The 23,748-nt window shown below is 43.5% G+C and overlaps 1 protein-coding gene across 5 annotated transcripts; it reads right to left on the bottom strand.

The window, feature by feature from the left end:
- On the bottom strand, positions 360-6,922 carry LOC8059564 (probable magnesium transporter NIPA2). Of its 5 annotated transcripts, none has more exons than XM_002452080.2 (10): positions 6,714-6,922; positions 5,107-5,263; positions 4,730-4,901; positions 4,466-4,522; positions 3,411-3,501; positions 3,177-3,337; positions 2,919-3,046; positions 2,690-2,827; positions 1,427-1,519; positions 360-901 (listed from the first exon to the last, which is right to left on the bottom strand). In XM_002452080.2, the coding sequence occupies exons 3-10, from the start codon at positions 4,854-4,856 to the stop codon at positions 722-724; spliced, it is 975 nt and encodes a 324-aa protein (XP_002452125.1). In that variant the 5' UTR covers positions 4,857-4,901; positions 5,107-5,263; positions 6,714-6,922; the 3' UTR covers positions 360-721. The 5 variants fall into 5 exon arrangements, with proteins under 5 accessions (XP_002452125.1, XP_021315805.1, XP_021315804.1 ...); XM_021460130.1 differs by having other exon boundaries at positions 514-901; positions 4,730-4,858; XM_021460129.1 differs by lacking the exon at positions 6,714-6,922 and adding an exon at positions 6,031-6,277 and having other exon boundaries at positions 514-901.

Here is a 23,748-nt window from a genome sequence, read left to right as displayed (position 1 = left end):
ATATCAGCATATGTTAGTTGCATTTCTGGTGCTGTCCCGCCGCTCCGCCGAGTTGAGTTCGGCCGCAGATGAGCTCGCGTCAGCGTGGGCTACCGATTTTTTGCCGCCAGCTCGAGCTCCAGCCATCCAGGGTCCGACCAGGCCAGAAACTTCATCCACATGAAAACAATGAAACTTTTGCCTTTTGAACAAGGCTGTCTAATGGGCTCGTGTAATCTTCCATTGGAGGACCCCAAGAAGGTGAGGGTTAAGAACACATAGGATAGGACTAGGGAAGAAATAAGGTCCTGGGTGTGTCTGTCTACGCTATCCTACATATGCTCCGTAACAATTTTGAAAACAAATGGCACAACAAGCTATTGAATTTGGTAGCTGAATACCAAACTATCAACTATTTTACTAGTTGGACCAAACTAGCTAACAGCAGCTAATATTAGCTATAAACTATCAGCAGCTAATGGAAACAGGTCCTAAGTCCCTTGAACTCTAAGTAAAAAAGGGCAACGAACCATCTATATAGATTTTGAATCCTATGTCTTGACAAGATTCCGATGCTTTCATACAGTTCATTCTTTCTTGGTCCAGAAAACGCTTCATCGGTAAGTCCAACTACCAGGCACTCCAATCTTCACTTCCTTCCTAATATATCTACAAAGGTCACCATAGAGCTCAAAACTCCAATTCTATAAAAGGTTCTGAGATTTTAACATCTTATGTGTGTTCAGCTAGAGCTGTTTGTTGACCGTGGACCACATTCTCTGGCTTCTTCCAGGCATATTTGGTCAGGTGGTGGTGGATTCCCCATATCCCTAGTCTTGTGAAGCAGAAAAGTCCCCGCGACAATGGTCACAAACCCACATAGCTGTGTTGCGATCTGTGTTGCAGTTTGCGAGGCCCAGTCCTAGGATAGAAAACCATGACAAACAAATATCAGTTTTATACAGGATAATATGCCTCAAACCCTATAGGCTATAGCAATGGAAGACCAAATGAAACAAGGCATGCTGATAAATAGTTATGGTTGGAATTTCTCTGAAATTCAGTTTTTTTTCCCTCCCCTTGCTTGCATGTCTAGTGGTTCAAGAAAACGGAACTTTTAGAAACATATTAGCAGTTTATGGTCATATAGTTTTGCAAGCCAAAAGAGAATAGCAGACATCTAGTTTCATACACTCTAAGTTTCACTTTAAGATTCAAATTATCTATCTAGAGCAATAAACCATAACAGCACAATAACATCAAACTACTAGTCCACTAGTCCTCTATCCGCCAATACATTTTTGAAGGAAAAGGAAGGAGCCCTGCCACTCAACTAAGTAAGGAATTTATCAGCCAAAACTTGCTATGGCAGCTAGCAAGAAATAACTAAAAAACATATGACCAATATACCATGCAAAAAATATGCGCAAGTGGATAATGAAATCACCTTGTACATGATCATGTTCGCAACAATGGTCAGAATGGTGAACATCACGTAGTATACAGGAGAAACCACAGCCGTGTTGAATGAGTCCAAAGCCTACAAAGTAACAAGAGGATTTAAAGAAAACACAGTTAAGAGTTGCAAGACGAGTTTAACACAGATTTCTCTTTGGAGGTTATGTCATCCTGGTTATTAACTTCAATACCATATTTTTCCATCTTAAAAAAATGAATCATGGGTTGTTTATGAATCAATGGCCAACTAGCAAGGGTTACAAGAAAGTCACATTATTTCGATATGTGGACAAAAATTCACTGAAGGGATTTCATCTTAGCCAGTGCCATGCTTAAAAATATATATTTGTTTTAATGTGTGTGCTTGCTCAGAATATCAGTTTAGATATACTCAAGTCAAGGAAGAAATAAGTCTGGAAAGTGAGACCCAAATCAGGAAATATGCAACAATACGATGTTACAGGGTGATTATTTGATCGCATAGTGAAATGAAATTAGACAAGTAAACCAGATCTAAATGATGGAAAATATGTATTGATGTCTTAAGGTGTGACCAATCTATCTATATATCCTATAAAGACAAACCCCACTAAGCTAATTCTCCTGCACCTCCTTGCGCCACGTCATCATCCACTTCTCCTGCTGGTGCATGCAATTAAGTGCCCACTCACAAATGGTTTCAGTAGTGGATGCAACTACCTACACATGACCATGCATGCATACTTGCTAGCAATTATTCTCTCACGTGATCTTCTCTCTTTCTCTTCCGAAACTGACTACTAAAACTATATATAGATGACTCAATAGACTACAATTAGACCATATATCCTATAAAGACAAACCTCACTAAGCTAATTCTCTTGCACCTCCTTGCGCCACGTCATCATCCACTTCTCCTGCTGGTGCATGCAATTAAGTGCCCACTCACAAATGGTTTCAGTAGTGGATGCAACTACCTACACATGACCATACATGCATACTTGCTAGCAATTATTCTCTCACGTGATCTTCTCTCTTTCTCTTCCGAAACTAACTACTAAAACTATATATAGATAACTCAATAGACTACAATTAGACCATATTTATATTCCCCATTCATACCCACGGCAACGCGCGGGGAATTCTCCTAGTAATAACAATGAAATAAATCGATCAAACTCATGCATAGCTCACAATGACATTATTGGAGGATTGCAACAATTCCAGGTAACAAAATTCAAGAATGTATCCATACACCAGAACACTTTGATACCTTGTTTAAGTAGTTTAACTGCACCAAGCAGCAAATAGTGACTACTACTATGAAGAACCATGTCTGAACGTAGATGAATTGATTTGATCCACTAAATGATAGCTTTAAAGCAATGGCAACTGCTTTTACACTGATAACCTGCCCAATCATAAAATTATGTTAATAAAAGATACATGAGAAAAATTTTAAAATAATCTACTATTATTAATGTGATGTAATTCTCATGTACCGTAAGGGATCCCATTAATGAACAGATTGCTATGTAAACAAGCATCAATCTGTGTCCAGAGCGTTCAACAACCCGGAATATCAAAAAAAGAACACAGGCCACCGCCACGCATGAATAAACAATAAAACCTGTAAGTCAGAAATGATGTGACACATAAACATAGAGAGTCCAGTAAACCAGGACAAAGGCAGACAATCAAAAGGTCGGCAAAGTTTTTCTAGTATTGAATTCCATAGTAACAAGAGATCAGTTAGCTACCTGGCTGTGTTGCAAGATGCCATATTTCCTTCATAGAATCAATTTTTCTCTCCTTTGGGGCATGCAAAACTATACCAACGGAACCAACAACGCATAGTATGCAACCAACAATGCCAAACATGTGCAAATTTTCTTTCAGAATGAAGTGTGCGAGCACTGCACTGCATGAGCAAAACATTAAACAGGAACACAACACTAGATGTAAGGAAATTTATGAAGATGGCAAAGCTCTACCTAAATATGATGCTTAGAGCTCCTAGAGGAGTAACAAGTACGGCAGGGGCAAATGCATATGCTGCAAAATTGGCTACTTCGCCTAGAATCACTGCAAGGTAAAACAAAATGATTAGTAAGAGTGAGCGTCTGATTCATCATTACATAATGTTCCTAAACATATAAGCATCACTGTCAGAAATACTGTTTTGTACTTCACTGGTATTATAGCAGTAGTGTCCTACACTTCAAATTGAAAAAAAATAAAGGGAAATTGATCAATAAATCACTTTGATGCTGTAGGTTTCTTTCAAGTGATTCTTGATCAGATGATATAAACATCCCCTTTTTTGCTCCAAATACTGGCAATGCAAGTCAGTAGACTCTTAACAAACCTTTTGGATTTCTATCATTCATAAAACTAAAAGTGCCATTACAGGATTCAAACAGCAAGGTTAGTTGAAACCCATGTATATTTAGAACTAAGGAATGAGAGGTTTCCCAAGAAGATATCAAGTTAAAAAAAATATGCATGCTGCTCTGTTCATTCGAATAGAACATAGCCAATATGGTTTCCTATTAGTAATGTGTGTCTCGTACTTAAGAATACAGTATCAAATATGTTGAGAGTGCTCTACAAACATTTTACTACAATTAGAAAAAAACGATGCAGAACTCTTGGATCCTCTGGCATTTATGTTGAAGACGCAAAACACTAGCAGCATGGAGCAATACAAGTGCTAATCTATTCAATGTAAGTATTTGCATGTTGGAACTTTAGTTAAGACACAAACCCAATTTTACTGCTCCAAGATCATACAGGGCAAGTGCACAAGTGGGGAATGAATAACTACAATCAACTGTGACTTACTCAAGTTGTGTTGCACAATTCAGGAAATCATGAAACCAATCATCTTAAAAGGCATATCAATATCAACAACAGAGCTTAATAAGAAATGGAACTGCAATGAGCTATAGATATAGCAGTACAAATGTACTACTAACCAGAAGTACTATATAGAAAGTATAATGTAATTGCTAATTCCCTTCAAAACACGATTTCAATTGACACTTACTAGTTATCATTCCCAACCACCATAACGGCTCATATAGATATGAGAAACCTCCAGAAGCTGCAGTGTGTCAGCAAAACAAAGGAAATCAGAATTATCCACAGGATATACATAAAAGCACAAAAGACAAATACATCATTAAGCAAGCATTAAGAGTTATGTTCATGTGAAGCTCAGCTTGAACAACACTATACATTATCAATGGTTTGTCCTAATTAAATAGCTTTTATGATGCCTCAATAAAACAAAGCTTAGATGAGGCACAACCTGCACGCCTTCCATTATCCCCAGCCTTCTTCAATCCAACTTTCTTGATCACAAAGCTAGAACCAATGAATGCACTAGATGACATGGCCAAAGTTAAGCCCCTCACATTGTCTAAAGACACCACCATGTCTGGAAGAGATTTTTCTGTCAAGTACTATAAAAGATCTAATTCCTACAATCCAATGGATAAGAATGAGTAAAAAAAAGGAAGAAAACCATCCAGATAACTATTAAAGAACCACACAACTCATTGTCCCAATGTTCTTTATGAGAAAAAATGAATATTTGATTACAACAAACATTTTTTGAAAGCAATGATTACAACAAACATTACTTTTGTTCATTCATCTGAAGATGCCATAAATGAAATAACCAACCTAAGATTTCTTCGAGTTTCAGTTTTGTGGTTAAAATCCACAACAGAAAAAGAAAACTGCTTGGAATCACGACAAACACTTTGAATATGATACTTTCACTTCACGTCCTTGCTAATACCGAACAGATAGTAAACTTCAGACCTTCCCAACTCATAGCCTACATGCAGGAGAAAAGAAAGCCCTTAGAGAAAAGGATTATAGTTGCATAAAAAGAAATGATCAGGGATATGACAACAGATGCCACAAGAAAGGGCCCAAGGATTCTAACTCCTGAAACTGAATACCCAAAAGTACAGCAAAGTGGACTTTACTAAACTGGAGTTTTCTGATTGACAAAACTAAGTACAGTGGTTTTCATGAAACGGAGAGAACAGAAAAAGGCCGAGGAAATAGTATTTATTCACGTTTTACAGGTTTGTATTTGTTTTGGGTAAAAAAGAACATGAACTGTTTTTTCTATGCAACTGAAGGGAAATGAGTGGGGAAATAGGTAATACAAGTATAAAGCCCCAAAGTTGGATCACTTCTAACGCCTTGCCTCTGCGCCTAACTTACCACACCTCAAAACTTAAATTTCTTTCTATGAGGTTCAATGAAGAGATTGATTCATTAAATTGCACGTATGGGGCATTTTATACCCATGAACACACGTAAGGCGTCATTCGTCAGCAAGAATGGAGGCATATACCAAAAGAGCAGAAACAAACAATCACATATCAAAGCAAATCCAAAGAAGCATATGCATCCTGTCAGCTGCTTCATAGAACATGACTGAAAAAAAAACTGAACACGGAAATACAAACGAAAATATAACCGAAAAAAAGAATATACTAGCCAATCTAAAATCCGGACCAACAAGTTGAGGAAGAATGATTCTCCCATTTCCTGACAAGATGAACAGAGATATGCAGATGAGAAAGGTACCCGATTCGCAACCAGCAAGGGATGCATTAATCTTGCCAGCACATTTTGGGCCTTGACTCGTGAAAGAAAAGGAAACTTTTGAACACGCCACAGAAAGGAGAAGAAAGCCTCAAATATACGCCAGGAACCTACACCAGAAACAGGGGAGGGGGAAAAAAGGAAAGTACGTATGGAACAGTGAACAAGAACAACGGATAGTAGAAATATATAACAGTTGTTTATCCTACTGTAGTATCTAATAAAAAATAAGTGGGGTAGTGAATCCAAGAAAAGAAAAACTTCATACTTTCGACTACTCGGTTGTAGAGGGAGGGCGGAAACAGAGCCAGAATGCGATCTCAGAGCGAAAAACCGACGTCGGAACGCTGGTCACCGAACTGCCCGTGAAGCACGGGCGCAAACCGCGTGGAGCCAAACTAACGCGACGGAAACAGGGACAGCGAAACCCAATCTCGCGGCCCCAGAAAATCGAGGGAATTTCAGAAATTCCTCACCCCCGGAAAGAAAACGAAAAAAAAAAGAAGAAAATGAAAAAAAGAAGGGCGCCGGCATGTTCTTGAATACGCCGCCTAAACCTAAACCGAACCGAAGAGGAATGGAAAAAGCGCCGCGCCGAGACGCAATGGCGTGCCCCGCCGATCGGCGCGAGACAGACGATCGATCGAGAGAAAGGCGCCGGTTACCTTGCCTCCGCGGCGGACCGAGCGGGCGGCCCCGGGGGGGGCCTGGCCTCCGCGGGCGGCGGACAGCGGGAGGCCGAGCTGGGAAGCGACGCCGCCGGCGAACGAGCGGGCGAGCGAGGTGAACGTGACGGGCACCAGGGAGGGAGGGAGAGGGGGAGGAGGCGAGGCAACGGCGTTTCGTTTTCTCTCTCTGTGATCTTTTTGAGAGAGGAGCCCAGGACGAGACGAGACGAGGGGGTAACGGCTTTTGCGTGGGTGTACACGTGGCACGGGTCGTGGTGGTGTAAGTGGGGTCCGACTTGGCACGGCCTGAACGTGGTCTGCCCAACGCTTTCCGGCCGGGGGAGACGTGGCTGCCAATAGACCCCGAGTTCCTGGGCCTCTTGTTCGGGCTCAACGCACTGCCAAAGCGGGCCACGGTAGCCCGCCTGAGTTCATATGGGATTTGATTTTTTTTGGTTCAGCCCAAGCCCATCAAAGTTATTCGATCTATTCTAAATTATAAGACGTTTGACTTTTTTTACATTAAATTTGACCATTTATTTTATTCAAAAGTTAATGCAAGATATCAATTATTTTGTCGTGGCTTGGTTTATTAATAAAAGTTCTTCAAAAATGACTTAAATTTAACTATATTTGCACAATTTTTTTGACTAAGACGAGTAGTCAAACTTAGGGTCAAAAAAGTTAAACATATTATAATTTAGGCTTAAATCTGAATGAAACATAAGCGCTCAACTTATTGAAAGAAATGTGAACATTGCATTGGGTCTACTTATTGGTGCTCAAGTTTCTCTAGGAGCTGGTTGTTGAGCGAATTGCTCAGCGGGTTCTGGTGCATCCCCGTTGCCTACCTAGTCTGAAGTCCGATGCGATGTTGAAAACACCCGACGCCTGGCGCGTCCTGGAATCATATTTGCTCATTATTGCTCAAGAACTGTCTGCTGGACGACTCTAGTCATGGTCATAGTCATGGTCGGCGGCATTTTGGGTGGTGCTGGTCCTGATGGCACCACGTCTTCCGAGCGTGATCGGGGGACCAGGTTGGGCGTGTCGCTGTCCTTGTCTTCTTCATCTTCTATAAGCTGCAGTAGTCGACGACATTTTGGCACCGGGTTTTCCACTGACGGCTCGACGACAGTTGCTGACCCACTAGTTTGATGTGGGGCACCTCCTCTTTTCTTTGATGGCCCGATAGAAACTGGTCTTTTCCCCGCTGCTCGGTCGTCTGCCTCTAGGATTGGTGCTCTCTGCTCGTCAAGGTCATCGGCGTCGCTTGAATGCACATAGCACCGGGCCACGTTCTGTATCGGTGGCTCTACACCCTTGGGATGATCCATGTCAAGTGCTAAGGAGATATAAACGGTAGATCTTTCAAGATCACCAATCTACATCACAGAACACATGTCAAGCGTTACTCACTTAACTATTGCTAATGAAAGGAAATTCAAGATACAGATGCTTACCTTTGGTGGTGGTCGGGCAAGCTTATATGCATGTTTGATGTTGTTGGTCGGTGTGTAATTCATGTCTGCCAGATTAAAGAGTTCGTTCATTCGACGGTGAACTTTCGTCCTCTCAAGTCTCTCTTTCTTCATTCTAGTCGTATCGGCACTGCCTTGGTACTCATACCCAGCATGAATTCTCCTCTAGCGCGGTTGCACACGCCTGCTGATGAAACTGCCGACCACTGCTGGTCCGTCAAGACGGGCCCATAGAATTATGCTCATCAACTCTTTGACTTGCCCATCAAACTCTGGTCTGTCGGTCCAGCTTACTCTCTTTTCTGGTTGATACCCAACATCGTAGAAGGTGGCTGAGTTGGGCTCTTCACGGGTATAAAACTACCTCTTATACCATTCCGATAAGGAGGTGTTCCAAGGGCAGTTGAGATAATGTGTTTTCATTTCATCCCAAAGATTGAGGTATACTCCACCTGCAATCCTGAATCCCCCATGGGCACCTTTCTTTCTCAGACAGAATAGATAGCGGAAAAGATCAAAGTGCGGTTCTATTACCGTAAAAGCCTCACAAAGATGAATAAAGGTAGAAACAAGGAGAACAGAGGGATGCAGGTTGGATATTCCAATCTCATAATAAAGAAGCAGACCTTGCAAAAAAGGATGAACAGAGACTCTAAAATCTCTTTTGAATAAATCTTCAAAACGATGATCTTGCTGGGCCTGGGGTCCGGAAAGCTCTCTCGTTCAGGTGTCCACCCGCCAAGCTCTTGGTTGTGGAGCACCCCCATGGCGATGAGTTCATTGATGGATTGTGTTGTGGATTTGGATTTCCACCACTCTTTGACCATCATGTTCGCTCTCTTTTTCGCATCGCTTTTGGCCATTTCGACTAGTATCGATAGAGTTTGGATCTCATTTGGGTGGCTGAAGGCTAGAGGAAGATGATGAGATTTTGGATGTAAAATGGCAACTGACTGGGTGAAGAATGGACGTTGCCTCTCCTACTGCTATTTATCTTGAAGACAAAGTCATTTCTCCTCCCCGAAAATCCTGTAGGACATGTGTGATTAACGCCTAAGCTGTCGTTGTAGTTCTCCATTTTGCTCCGACAAATTCACATGCGGTTTTCTTCATCAAAGGGGGCCTATTTTTTCTTGGTTTATCGGAAGTTATTAAAAGTCACACGAGATTGGAGGCACCACAGCGATTCGGCCTCCGTGGCCTCTCCTATGCTCGACGTACGTCGCGCTGCCGTTTTCCACAGCCGCGCACGGAAACTGCCGGCAGGGACGCACCCACGCACGCTCGTTTGGCCCCTCCTCGCGTCCTGTCCGAAGTGGCGCAGGGCCCAACACCTCTCCCACACGGTGTCTGCGTGCTCTCCTCGCCAATCCCCCAACCCCCGCGCCGCCTCCGTCCGTCCTAGCACCGTAGGCGCCGCTCCCTACGCCGCCCGCCCCCATCGCGCACCCTCCCCGCACTCTCACCGCGCCCCGCGCCGGTCGCCCGTCCTCGCGCCGTGCCCGCCCCGTCCTCGCGCCGTGCCCGCCCCTCCCTAAGCCGCGACGCCGCCCGCTCTGTGGTCACGCCGCACCGAGATGGCGTTGTCCGGCACGATGCCGCCGGCGCTGACCGGCCTCCATGCCCTCCAGGTGCTCGCCGTCTCCCAGAGAGGCCTCCTACGCGGCCAGATCCAGCAGGGCATCGGGGACCTCACCTCGCTGGTGCCGTGCCGAGATCTTGCCCCTGCGCGTCGTGGCAGCAGGCCGCCTCCTTCACGTTCGCGCCCGCCCGGTCCCCCCCTCCTCGCGTCGCCCGTGTTGGCCTTCGCGACGGCCGCTCCGGGAGCAGGCCAGGGAACCGCGAAGCAGGACAGGGCATGACGGACGGGACCTACTCAGCTTGGGTCCATTGGCAGACTGCGGTGGATGCTGGCGCGTTGCGTTGGGCGACAGGAGGATAGGCCCTCGATTGCATCTACCTGCCCCGCGTCGTGTCCCAAGCCGTACCCGCGTGCGCTCGGCCATGCCTCTGCGGCTGACGGCGCTGTACCTGCTCAACAGTGCAAGGCGGCCTTGCCATGTCGTCTTGGAATATCGCGAGCGGCCCCCCACTGCTGGTGAGTCGTTTCTTCCCCTTTTCTACTCGGCCAGCTGAAGCTCTCGCTCTCTGTCCTCATAAAGTTGCATAGCCTGAACTCTCTTGTTTTTGTATTCTCATCAAATTTAGATAGACGGGCTCCAACAATCCCGCGGCTGAGACACTATAGCTTGGTTCATGTCCGTTGTGAACTGTTGCGTCTTGTGTTGATCTTGGTCGGACAACTGGTTTCTTATTAGTGAATGTTGTCTTTGTAGTTGAGCTTCCCAGCATATGGCGCCGGTGACCTGAACTTGTTGGAACCTGACGTTCCTCCTTGGGAGCATCGTTAGAGAAGGTGTGCGGTCTCTTCCTCGTCGGCCTATTCTGGGTATTGAGTCATAATATGTTGCTTTGGTCTGCTACCGAGTGTTCTGCAAAGATGTCTCCTTTTTGGTCTCACGGTTTTATAAAGCCACTTGCCAGCCCTCTCTTTTAAATTGATTCTTATGTGCCCTTGTTGCAAGGTGTGTCTCATGGTTAGAGCTGAAGTTTAGGTAACATGCTGCTAAATTTTTTGCTGACTTGCTTCTTATATGGCCTGTTTTCGTAGTGTGTACTTCCGGTATACTTCTATGGTTCTTGTCTTTGATGGTTTTTTAATGTCCAAACATGCATGCATGCTTGTACAGCTCCAACTGGTCCTACTGTATCATCATGCTTCGCCACTGCTACCAATACCAGTGTTGGAATGAAAAGTGCTGCTCAGTGCCCGGTGGAGATGAAATAACAATATTGATGTGCATATGCACTAATGCACTTATATGGGTTAATTGTTAGTGATGGGCCTGTAGATTAAAAAATTTGGCCAGGCCAGCTTTTCGGTTTTATGTGTCTCGTGGCTTGTTTGTGTAAGCTCTTGCTCTGTTGCATGTCTGTCCCTCCCTCCCCTCTGGTGACGTACAAATTAATGTTCCATATCCAATCTAATCCAAAAACTTACGTGCATTGTTACCTTGCCCGCTTCCATGTGCAGAGTTGAGATTCGGGTTTCTTTTCTTTGGAAAACAGGGGCAGTGGCGAGAACTAAATAGTGGCGAGAACTAAATAATGGTTATTCTGTTATATGTTTTTAAAAACAGACCCCATCGAGTGTCGAGAACCAAAGAAACTAAATGATGGTAGTTCTGTAGCAGGAGTGTGTATCAGACTACATGTTGGTTCCTGCTGTTATTTCAAACTTTCTGAATGATTCGTGTTGGAATCGATTTTCTGTGATGTTGTGAAGGAGGCTGTGGTCCAGATCTCTATTTGTCTGGATTTGGTTTGGCTCTTTTTGGAATTTATTTATATGATCTACAGACTGTGCACTGTGTTGGTTCTAAAACTGTGTACTACATCGTTTCTAAAACTTCGAGCAGTGGTAGCACAAGTGCCTTGGTGTTAGTTCGTTTCAAATGCAGGCTCATGTAGTTCTACTAGATGAGGTGACTCGAATGCATTGGTTTCTTCTCAGAGCATCAGTTTAGTTTAGGGTTGCATTAGGGCTATAGCAGCTTTGTGTTGCCGCTGTGATCCCTTGTTTTCCTCTGTGTTTTCCCTTCTGCGGAAAAGCTGTGTTTTTACCTTCATTAGTAATTGCTTCCCCAGCCTGACACAGCAGTGTATGTATAATTCTCTGTGTATTGCATTGTCCAGGTGATGGAGTTGTGCAGAAAAAAAACTTCATTTTGCTTCTACTGATTATTCTTAGGATGCTGATATGTAGTGTTTATATATCTTCTAGGGAAGGCTGCGGGCTCTGGTGCTGTTCTGTGAAGGTCTAAACTGTTGCCGCCTTTCTGGTGTGCGTTTGTGACACGTTTCAGCAGTAAGTCCACTGCCCATGCTCATGGTGCTCATAGTGTTGTAGGGCTTTCGTGCTTGTGTGTTTCAAATTCAGTTTTCTCTGAGGATGTGTTTGTTTGTACTGTGAACTATTTATCATGTGTGCTTGACACTTACATACCGCTTCTCTTGCATACTTGCTACTTTGTAAGTTATGGTTTGTGGGGCTGCAATGTTTTCTTCTCTGTACCGGTGAGACCCCAGTATTATTTGTTACTTGTTAGCGTTGTGCAGTACGTGCTTTCATGGCTGGTTCTTCGTGTGAGAGAGTGGCGCGCTGTCGTGAAAAATGCCAGAGAAGACGTGTTGCTGTAACACAAGGTTTGAGTTGTCTTCACAGATGCAAGTACTACTGTAAAATTTAGGTAGTGTCCTTACCTCACCTGTGCCATTGCTTAAAATGGTTTGGGGGTGTTTAGATCTCCTCAGACGCCCTGTTCTTACTGCCGTGGATGAGAGCGGTGCTGGGCCCAGTCAACCAAGCCCATCCAACCAAACGAATGCCTTAGATCAGATATCGGCTGGTCAGAAAAGAGGCAGGTCTTTGATGTACTTTCCTACACAGTCTGCCACCTCCAACAGGCGCCTTCGCCTTGACAGGACACGCCGTAGGCTATCCTTCTTTCCTTCGTCGCATGATGACGATGGTAATTGCCCATTTACTCAGCTTTTGTGCTTACTATTTTCCTATATCTAATTAAGTAAAGAAAAAAAATATGTGTTTCTCCCTTGACCCTTCTATTCTTGTGTATATAGTTGCTTCCAGCAGCTCGTCAGCTGCCCCGGCTCTATTTGATAGGACATATGTTGACTCATTGAAAGGTGTGTCCTTGCTAGCTTTTGTAGTATGGTTCTGGGATGTTATGTCATCCCTGATTTTTCCTTATGGTTTTATCCCTTGTAGAGACGTATCCAGAGAGGTCATACTATGGTGGGCCATCAAATGAGTGCCCATATTGCGGCGCTGTTTTTTGGTTTCAGGAACGTGTGAAGAGTGCCTCTGCTGTTGCAAGGCGAAAAATAGTGTACAATCTTTGTTGCAAAGGTGGTAAGATCGATTTGAAGCCTTACAGAAACCCACCTAGACCACTTTGTGACCTGCTGCGATTCGATGGTGACGCACGTACGAGAAGATTCATGAAACAGATTAGATCCTACAATTCCCTTTTTGCGTTCACCTCCTTAGGAGCCTCTGTTGATAAGACGATAAACAACGGCACTGCGCCTTATGTGTTCAAGATAAATGGTGTAGTCCATCACCGAATTGGTACACTATTGCCGAAGCATGGGTCACGACCTAAATTTGCACAGCTTTATATATATGACCCTGAGCATGAGGCTCAAAACCGATTGCACATGTTTGCAGACGATGCATGTGCTGCTGACCAGCCAGACCCAGACATAGCGAAATCACTTTTAGACATGTTAAACGAACATAATCAGCTTGTCAGGGCATTTCGATATGCTAGAGAGCGTCTAGAACAAGAAGGCGATCAAAAAATAACACTAAGGTTACTAGGCTGCAACACAAGACATGACGTGCAGTACAATTTACCCTTAAGCGGTGAGATAGCTGCGATAATTGTAGGTGATTACGCAGCTGATGAATATACCTACGACGTTCTTGTGCACGACAAACAGAATGGGCTAAAACATGTGTCCTATCTACACCCATCCTATATGGCCTTGCAATATCCGCTATTGTTTCCATTTGGTGAACATGGCTTCCACCTTGGCATTAGATACTCAGGCATTGATCCTGATGATGGTGGGACAGGCCGTAAGTATGTCACGATGCTTGAGTTTGTTCGACGTCACATGCATTATAGATTAAATGAACCAAACCCTTACACATGCTATGGCAGACTCAGTGACCAACTGATTGTTGATGCGTATTTCACGGTCGAAGGCTCTAGGCTAAAATACATAGCGGACCACCAAACTGACTTGAGGTCTGAGACTGTTCAAGGGATATCTGATGCTATTGATAAGGGTCTGACCAATGCTGATTCTGTTGGGAAACGAGTTATCCTGCCTGCCAGTTTTACTGGTGGGAGGCGATACCAGGTGATGAATTACCAAGACGCAATGGCCATTTGTAGAGTGTATGGGCCTCCTGACCTATTTGTGACCTTTACATGCAACACCAAGTGGAGAGAGATAGCAGATGCCTTGCGCTTTGAACCTGGACAGCAGCCATGTGATCGTTCTGATGTAGTTGTGCGGGTCTTCCATATGAAAGTTGATGAGTTCATGGCAGATATTAGGGAAGGTAGGACATTTGGTCCTGTCCGTGCAGGTAAGGCATAACGTTAGCTGTTCTCTCTTTTCATCGTACACGTACCTTATATCCGGCCTTTCCTTTGCAGTCCTATATACCGTTGAGTTCCAGAAGCGTGGCCTACCTCATATACATTGCCTTGTCTGGTTGGCTGCTTCTGGTTCTGAGTTCAGTGCCTCCACCGTGGATGGCTTCATATGTGCCGAGATCCCTGATCTTAGCACTGACCCGTTGGGCTATGCTTTGGTTGATGAATTTATGATACATGGTCCATGTGGACATTACAATAAAAAATGTCCGTGCATGCGAGAAGACAAATGTTCAAAAAATTTCCCTAAATCCTTCCAGGATGAAACTACATTGGACGACTTTGGGTTTACCATTTATAGAAGAAGGGATGATGGTAGGCATGTTGTTAAGAATGGGGTCAGGCTAGATAATAGGAATGTTGTTCCATACAATTTGCATCTATTAAAGAAATATAATGCGCATATAAATGTGGAGTGGTGCAACAAATCAAACATGATTAAATATCTATTCAAATATGTGACCAAAGGAAATGATAGGGCGAAGGTCTATTTCGAGGTTACTGCGAAGACTGTGAATGCATCGCCTGGACCTCAATTAGCCCCGCGTGATGAGGTCCAGGAGTATATGGAAGCTAGATTCCTATCTTCCTGCGAGGCTCTGTGGCGTGCTTTCGAATATGACATCCACTTCAGAATGCCTCCTGTAGAGCGACTCACTGTGCATCTCCCTGGTCTTAACCATATACGATATGAACCTGGTGCTGACTTAAGAGCGTTGCTGGACAGTTCTACAGCAAAGAACACGATGCTAACTGGCTGGTTCGAGGCTAATTCAAAGTACCTAGAAGCTAGGCACTTAACTTATTGTGATTTCCCGAAAGAGTGGTCTTGGGACGCGTCTAAGCGGTGCTGGAGGCCGAGGACGCCTTGTGCTAAGATTGGACGTATATACTATGTGCATCCCGCTACTGGAGAGCTGTATTACCTACGCATGCTACTAATGATAGTTAAAGGAGCGACGAACTATGCTGATATAAGAACGTTTAACAACAAAGTATACCATACGTTTCGAGAAGCATGTGATGCACGGGGTTTACTTGAAGGTGATAATGAATGGAACCTTTTGTTCGATGAGGCGATAGTATCTGCATCAGCATATCAGCTAAGACAACTATTTGTTACCGTTGTTCTGTACTGTTCGGTAGGTGACGTCCGTGCTTTGTTTGATAAATATTGGCTTCACTTTACGGATGACATACACCGTAGGCTTAGAGATTCACTTGGAAATCCACATTATGTCGTTCCACATGAACAGCTCATGTCCTTACTTATACAGAAACTTACACATGTCTTTGCAAGTAGTGGTGGCAACATAAATGATTACAACCTACCAAGATTGATGACACATTATGATAGCATGTATGATAATAGGCTAATCAATGAAGAACTAGATCATGAGCCGCTGATGTTATCTATGCACGCTTCATCTTTAGTCTCACAGTTAAACATAGAGCAAAGGCATGTATTTGACACCATAACCAGCCGAGTTTTGAGTGGCTCACATGGGTTTTTCTTCGTGTGTGGCCATGGTGGTACGGGGAAGACTTTTCTGTGGAATGCTATAATCGCGAGCTTGAGGTCCGAAAAAAAAATAGTGCTTGCAGTCGCGTCATCTGGTGTGGCTTCTCTGTTATTACCAAGAGGGCGTACTGCACACTCGAGGTTCAAAATACCTTTTGACCTAAATGATGCTACTACATGTAGTGTGAAACGAGGTACTATGCTTGCTGAGCTTATACAGTTAGCTGCCCTAATTATATGGGATGAAGCGCCCATGACACACCGACGTTGCTTTGAGGCTCTAGATAGGACTATGCGAGATATCCTTTCTGAACATGATCCCACAAAATCGATCGTACCATTTGGTGGCAAGCCTATTGTTCTAGGGGGTGATTTTCGTCAGATCTTACCGGTTGTGCGAAAAGGCTCACGATCTGCTGTAGTTGATGCGTCCATAACGAACTCTAGGCTGTGGCAGCATGTTGTTCTATTAAAGCTACAGACAAACATGCGACTTCTCAATCCCTCTTTAGAAGGGACCAAACGTGATGAACTAGAGCGGTTTAGCAGCTGGGTCCTATCTATTGGTGATGGTACTGCCCTTGCTGAAAAGAAGGGAGATGAGCGTGAAGCTTCATGGGTTACTATCCCTGACGATTTGCTAATTCATACCGATGGTGATAAGATTGCAGCTATAGTGTCTGAAGTGTACCCAGACTTTTTGATGAACCACAATAATTCTGAATATTTGGCTTCACGAGCTATTGTCTGCCCAAATAACATAACTGTTGATGAGATTAATGATTTTGTTGTCTCCCTCATCCCTGGTGACAGTGTGCACTACCTAAGCTGTGACACTATTTCAAAATCGTCTGAACACATACCAGATTTTGATGTGTTGTACCCTACGGAATTTCTTAATTCTATCAATGTGAACAATTTCCCTTGCCACAAACTTGTATTAAAGAAAGGGGTCATAGTAATGCTGCTACGAAACCTGAATCAGAATATGGGTCTTTGTAATGGCACTAGGCTGCTTGTTAAAGAGCTGGGACAACGGTTGCTACGATGCGTAGTACTAACGGGGTCTAAGATCAACGAAGAGGTTCTCATACCAAGAATCGCCCTTAACACTACAGATTTGAAGTGGCCATTCACACTACAAAGGAGACAATTTCCAGTGCGAATATGCTATGCTATGACAATAAATAAGAGCCAGGGGCAGACCCTTTCAAGGGTTGGACTTTACCTTAAAAAACCTGTGTTTACACATGGCCAGCTCTATGTGGCTGTCTCACGGTCGACTTCTAGAGGTGGCTTAAGAATTCTGATTGAGAATACTGATGGTTCATGTGGCTCGCAGACCCGAAATGTTGTGTACCGAGAGGTTCTTGATGCCGCTTATGCGGCATCAGCCTGAAACTTCTACGATGTGTTAGATTTTGGGCCTTCGTATATATACATGTTGAAACTGTTGGCTGGCCACCTGCATCTCTTATTCTGCAACAACTATAGTGGTTTATGTGATGTGTATAGTGCCTGCTTGACTAAGGTTCCCCTCTTTTGATCTAATCTTGATCTTGCATATGAAACTTATTCTGCTATGATTGAATGAGTGGTAGCAGCCTGAGACATTTGCAATGTGTTAGATTTTGGAACTCTGGGTTGGCCACCTACATCTCTTAATTTCTAACGACTGTGTTGGTTTGCATGATGTGTATGATGTCCTTTGGACTAAGGTTCCCCTCTTTTGATCTGATCTTAAACTCGTGTACAGAACTTACTCCATGATTTTTTTACTAACTCTGTGTCTTATTTTGTGCCTGCAGATGGGAGATAGGCTGATTCCTGGTCTTATGCTTGGAAACTACAGTGAAGCCATATGTGTGCGAGCCTCTAGGTTCTGGGACTTCTATGATCCACATGATGAATCAAAGTTGCTGCACTGTGACCTGGTTTTGATTGATGAGGAGGTACGGTCACTTATGTTCCTGTACTCACATGTATGCTAGCTAAAAAAATGTATATTGGTAATAGGTTGTAATATCCACAGTTCTTACCATAAGTGCGTATGTTTCTTTTACTATGGAACATGGCTGTAGGATTTTGAAACATCAGATATATGTGCTGAACTACACTTACCTGTATAGGGAAACTGCATCCATGCACAGATCTACCCACCTGACCATGAACAGTTCAAACCTTTGATAAAAGAAGGCAGTGTGTACAACTTGTCCTACTTCCGGGTCAGGAAATCTGGGAAGTATAGGCCGGTTGATAACGATCACATGATCAATTTTACAAGGTGGACTTCTGTGGAGGAGGTTGTTGAGATCCCGCCTGCTTTCCCTATGTATACCTATTCCCTTACTCCCATGGAACAACTGCCACCACGTGCTGAGGAGACCACGTTCTTCACAGGTATATCTTTATATGTACAGAGATTGTGATCCTAGCAGACCTACACAAACTGCTTACGTATTGTCCTTCTCCTGTGTAGATGTAATTGGTGTAGTCACTATGCTCTCAAATGTTTCATCACTACGTATTAGGACACGCCAGAGTGAATCGCTGAAAAGGACAGTCACTATATGCAATGCAAGGTCAGACGCCCACAAATGTTTGCATGCTATGTTTGTTGCATACTATGTTTGCATCATGTCCTACTATGTATATGGCTGCTTAAGTTACGGACTGTGCTTGACAGTGGTGCTTCACTGGATGTTGTGCTTTGGGGTGAGAGGGCAACTGCATTCCCAGCTGAACAAGTCCATAGGGATGGGAAGACCACCCCACAGACCGTGATATTTGTTGGAGCTCTTGTCAAGAGTTATGCAGGTAGGACACTGTTATATTATTACTATGCGTTTTCAGGTGATATTAACTAAATATGCATATGATAAGTTCATTCTTCTTGGCTCTAAATCTACATACAAGATGTTGCACCTAAATCCACCGCTTGTGGTTTCAGATAACGTGACATTGTCTGGGGGACCATCATGCAAGTGGTACATAAACCTCGAGGTCCCTGAGGCGAAGGCCCTAGCAGCAAGGTAACGTGCTCATCTATATATTTAGAGATTACATGTGGCATCGACCCCTAAACCTGATCTAAATAAGAAAAAAGGTCTCTCACAATGCTCTAAATTGTCATAAACTTTTTTTATGAACAGTGTGTCAGACATTTACCAACCAGTCAAATGGGAGCAACATATGCCTTCCAGTGAGCCTGTGGCTTTCGCTGCTCCTGAGCATAAGAAAGTCTCGGACATCAAATTGCTCCATCCATTCAAGTACAAGGTCATATATTTATTGTTTTGACCTATTTCCCTATGTCATTTCCAAACCCTACTACATATTAATCCCAAGATACATCTATACAGAAAACAGAGTGGCTGGTTACAGTGACGGTACAGAAGATTGACAAATCATGGTGGTATAATGCATGCAAGAAGTGTCTCAAAACAGCAAGACCTTTTCGTGATTCTTTTAGATGCACTGAGCCTAAGTGCGGAACTATTGGTGTGCCTGTCCCAAGGTCAGCAAGTCGCCCACAGTTTGCTGTTATATGACTTGTACTATACCTATAAAGACTTATTGCTAATCTGTCACGTCTGCCATTAGGTACAAGCTGTGCATGAGTGCTGGGGATGAGACAGGTGACACTGAGTTTGTCATCTTTGGCCGTATTGCACAGCGTCTCATCAGAAAACCAGTTGATACTCTCATTGCAGATAATCCAACTGGATTCATACCAGATGAGGTCACAAGGTTGCTGGAAAAGGTGTTTGTGTGGAATGTCAGTTTCACAGAAAACACAATTGCTACTGGGGTTGTCTCTTTTCAGGTCAATAGTATTGTGGCTCAGCTAGATGGTGACAATGCTCTTTCGGTGACGCCGATAGGGTCACAGTCATCATCTCTCATGCTCTCTAAAGATGGTGGCAGCAGCATGCAGAATACCCCTCAGAAAAGTTTCACCAGTACTCTCCCTTTGCCACCAGCTACCTCAGAAACTAGCCATGCGTCCAGCAACACACCAATCAAAATACCTCCGCTGATGCCAAGAGCACCAGCTACACCAGAGAGTTCCAACACCACTGCTAAAGATGAGGTGGGTTGTGCATTTCTGTTTCAGTACTAATTGTTTTTCCTATGCAGTCATCCAAGATTTACTTACTGCACAACTCTATTATATGTGTAGAGTGCTATAAATAAAGACAGTATGCTTCCTTTAGCCTCGGCAACAGCTACTCCAAAACCAGATGATCCTCCAGCAAGTCGTCTTATTCTGCCCATGCCTATGGTAGAAAGTTCACCCATACGTACATGCCTTTCCAACCTACCTGTTTACTAAGTTATAGCATCTATGATTCTTGGATTGTGCTCCCTGCAGGCTGCTGTTGATTCTAGCATAAACAAAGATGCTCCTGACAACTCTGAAACCAAGACGCTGGGAAATGTGAATAGGAAAAGGTTGGCACCGCTGAAGACTATTTTATGTATATTCGCGTGCGTATCGCAGGGTATCCTTATATGTTTATGCATGTGGCTGTTTCCTTCTAGAACTCGCTCATCACCCAAAAAATCTGCGAAGAAACTATTCTTAGACGGAGATACCATGGATGACAACCGTGATGGACGTGTGGACGATGGTGCTGCTGCTGCAGAAACTAGGTACCTCCTTGCTTTTGTTTATGACTGTGTTTTGTTTTCTTGCTGTATGGGATCAAGTTGGTAATGCATAGTGTTATTTTTCCAAAGTGTGAGAATACTGATGTCAGTAGCTCATCTCAGAAACTTGAATCTCTGCATAGAATCTCAGACTCCAAGATGTACATGTTGCCTAAAATTATAAGCTCTTTTTTTCCTATTATGGTCTGATTCTATGCATAGAGTATCCATATGTAGTTTAGTGAGTATGCAAATGTAAAAAATAAATGCTCTACACCTCAGTTTCTGTTATAGTGGAGATGACCGTTTGATTTAGCGCTTATATGCAACCTTCTGATAAAAATGCTCTGGTTTCTAATATGCCTATAACGGCTGTGTATACTTTACACTATAAATGAAATCTGGACTATGCCCATACTTCCAATGGAAGATTTCATTGCTTTTGTTTATGGCTCCCAACATTACGCCTCATTCTCTTATGTTTACAGTGCAGCGACTGAAGATAGTTGATCAGAGAAAGATGATCAAGGTGCTTTTGTCTCTACAAGCTGCAGTGAAGTGCTCGTTAGCGTGTATCTTAAACCTCACGTGCAACTGATGCTCTTTTGGATTCTCGGTACCTCTATATATGTACTCTCTAATGATCGCCAGTGTATTTGGATCGGCATTCTAAGCTACCGACTATAGTGTGTGGTAGTCATGAATACCGATCGTGGACTGTAATGGCATGGTATGTGATGTATGGCTAGATAGAACCATAATGGCTACAGAAGCCATGCATGTAGTGAATGATTGTGTACTATGTGGTTGAACAGGACCATAACGGCTGCGAGACCCTCATGTTCGTTGTTTGTGAATGCTCCTTTTCTGCTAAGTTAAAACATTAGCGATAAATGTATTTCGTGACATAATGTATATCAGTTGTTCAGATGTTGTTTTTTTCAATCATTGTAGGGCGCCCGAAGGGCGCCGTATGATCTAGTGTGCTGTAAAGCCCATTCACCTTCGTGGGCTCTCCTTTTCGTATATCAAAGTACAGAGGTCTTCAATGCTACTCACACGTTATGTATACTGACAAGACTAAAGCAGATGGAGCAGTGCTTGAAGTTTTAAATATTGATGGGATATATAATGATCACAAATGATGCTGCACAGAACAAAGAAGGGACTTATCCTCGGGGACTGCTCGACCACCGAGCGCGATTACTACACTTGGGACTCGTTGTCCATTCCTTACGCTGTGCTTGGGGACTACTCTAACCACTGAGTATGTTTACGTTCCCAACCATACTCGGAGACTTGTCGACCATTCCCTATGCTGTGCTCGGGGATTGCCCGATTAACAAGCATGTTTATGTTTCCAACTGTGCTTGGGGACTCATCGGTCACTTCCAACGCTGTGCTCGGGGACTGCCCCGATTACTCTTCAATCATAGCCTAAAGACAGCTCTTTTTGGTTACATATGAATTAAACTCATATACAATTGAGGGGCAATTTTATTTTTTACACCTTGCTACAAGACTCATACTTCACATTCTAGCAAGCTCAGGGACTACATCAGTATGATAGACCTGGCGATGCATCTCAATATCAGAATTTTTTTGTAAACTTTTCTTTTTAGACCCTGGTACCAGGCACCTACGTCACCTACTACCAGGCTCGGGGACTAAGTGGGCACACTTCACCTTACGGTGAATATGCTTGGTATTTTCAAACCTTACACTTTTTAGAAAAGTAAAGTCGGCACACTTCACCTGGAAAGAAATCTTTTTTGTTACAATGCATTATTTGGACAACCTGCTTCTTTGGTGTCAATGGTGGTCAACTGTCTTCCAAGATAGTTTAAATACTGTCGCAACTGTTCGGACAATTTTTCTACTGGTCGAAGACGTCAAGCCTCACTAGTCGAAGAAGCTCAAGATGGCGTGTCACTTCATAATACATAGTGCTTGGGGACTAGCTGTGGGGGTATAAACCCCTATATTCTTACGACTAGGTTTGAGTCGGAAGGATTGGTCTATTAGAAGATGGTTCGTAGCTTGGTCGATCTTTTCATAGTTTCGCATAAGGAAGGCAAACATGGAGATCAAGCAAGATCATTATCGGTTAGAATAGGAATTGATATCCGAATGTCTATGGCAATTGTAACTAACTAGGATTAGTTTCTAAATTTGTAACTTTGTCTCCCGGACTATATAATGGTAGGCAGGGGACCGCCCTACCCGGCGCGCCACTGTTGACAAAATATGGTCGACAGTCTACCTAGAGGTATGCCCATGGTAGTAGATTGTCGACGGACAGGTACGCAAGCTACAAACTAGATGGTGACACAAGACAAAGACAAGGATTTTATCCAGGTTCGCCCGCCGTGAGGGCGTAATACCTACGTCCTGTGTCTGATTGTATTGATGATATGAGATGTATTGTGTTGAGTTATCCTCTAGGTCACCTCTGTCCCTCCTTATATACTGTGAAGGAACAGAGTTACAAGTAAACTATCCTACTTGGTACAATATCTTCTTGTAGCCTTGCGGTACACGCCTGACTAGCGTCGTGCGCCGCACGTCTTCATCTTATGGGTTAGGCCACCTCCGATGGTGCAGTCCATGTCGAGCCATGAGGGTATAGGGTTTATACCCCCACGGTCCACCAACTCCTAAGGAAGGTTAATGATAAATACAACATTGAAAGAATTTTTAGATGGTTAGAGGGGGTGAATTGTATAACTAAAATATTCTATCAACCACGAATACTATCAGATCAAACTGGACTAGTTGGCAAACAAGTTAGGACAAAAAAGGCCCTAATAAGACTATCACTAGCTTTATCTTCCAAGCCTAGGACGATCTACACCTACACAATTTATGTCAATATTGAGTTTCACATGATGGTGCATACGGAATCCACCACCCAAATGAGTTGCAACACGTCCCTGGAAAGCCAACAGACCTCACTTGAATCAGTGTTTGGATGCAATCGTAATTCCTGTTATTCTTACCATTGGATAGTTTCGACTGATAGTCCCCTCCTTGCATGAACAATCCATCACTATGTTTTGTTG

The sequence above is a fragment of the Sorghum bicolor genome, chromosome 4, assembly GCF_000003195.3.
Source record: "Sorghum bicolor cultivar BTx623 chromosome 4, Sorghum_bicolor_NCBIv3, whole genome shotgun sequence".
Classification (NCBI taxonomy): domain Eukaryota; kingdom Viridiplantae; phylum Streptophyta; class Magnoliopsida; order Poales; family Poaceae; genus Sorghum; species Sorghum bicolor.
The sequence above is the reverse complement of the archived record's forward strand: the minus strand, read 5'-3'. Positions and strand labels throughout refer to the sequence as shown.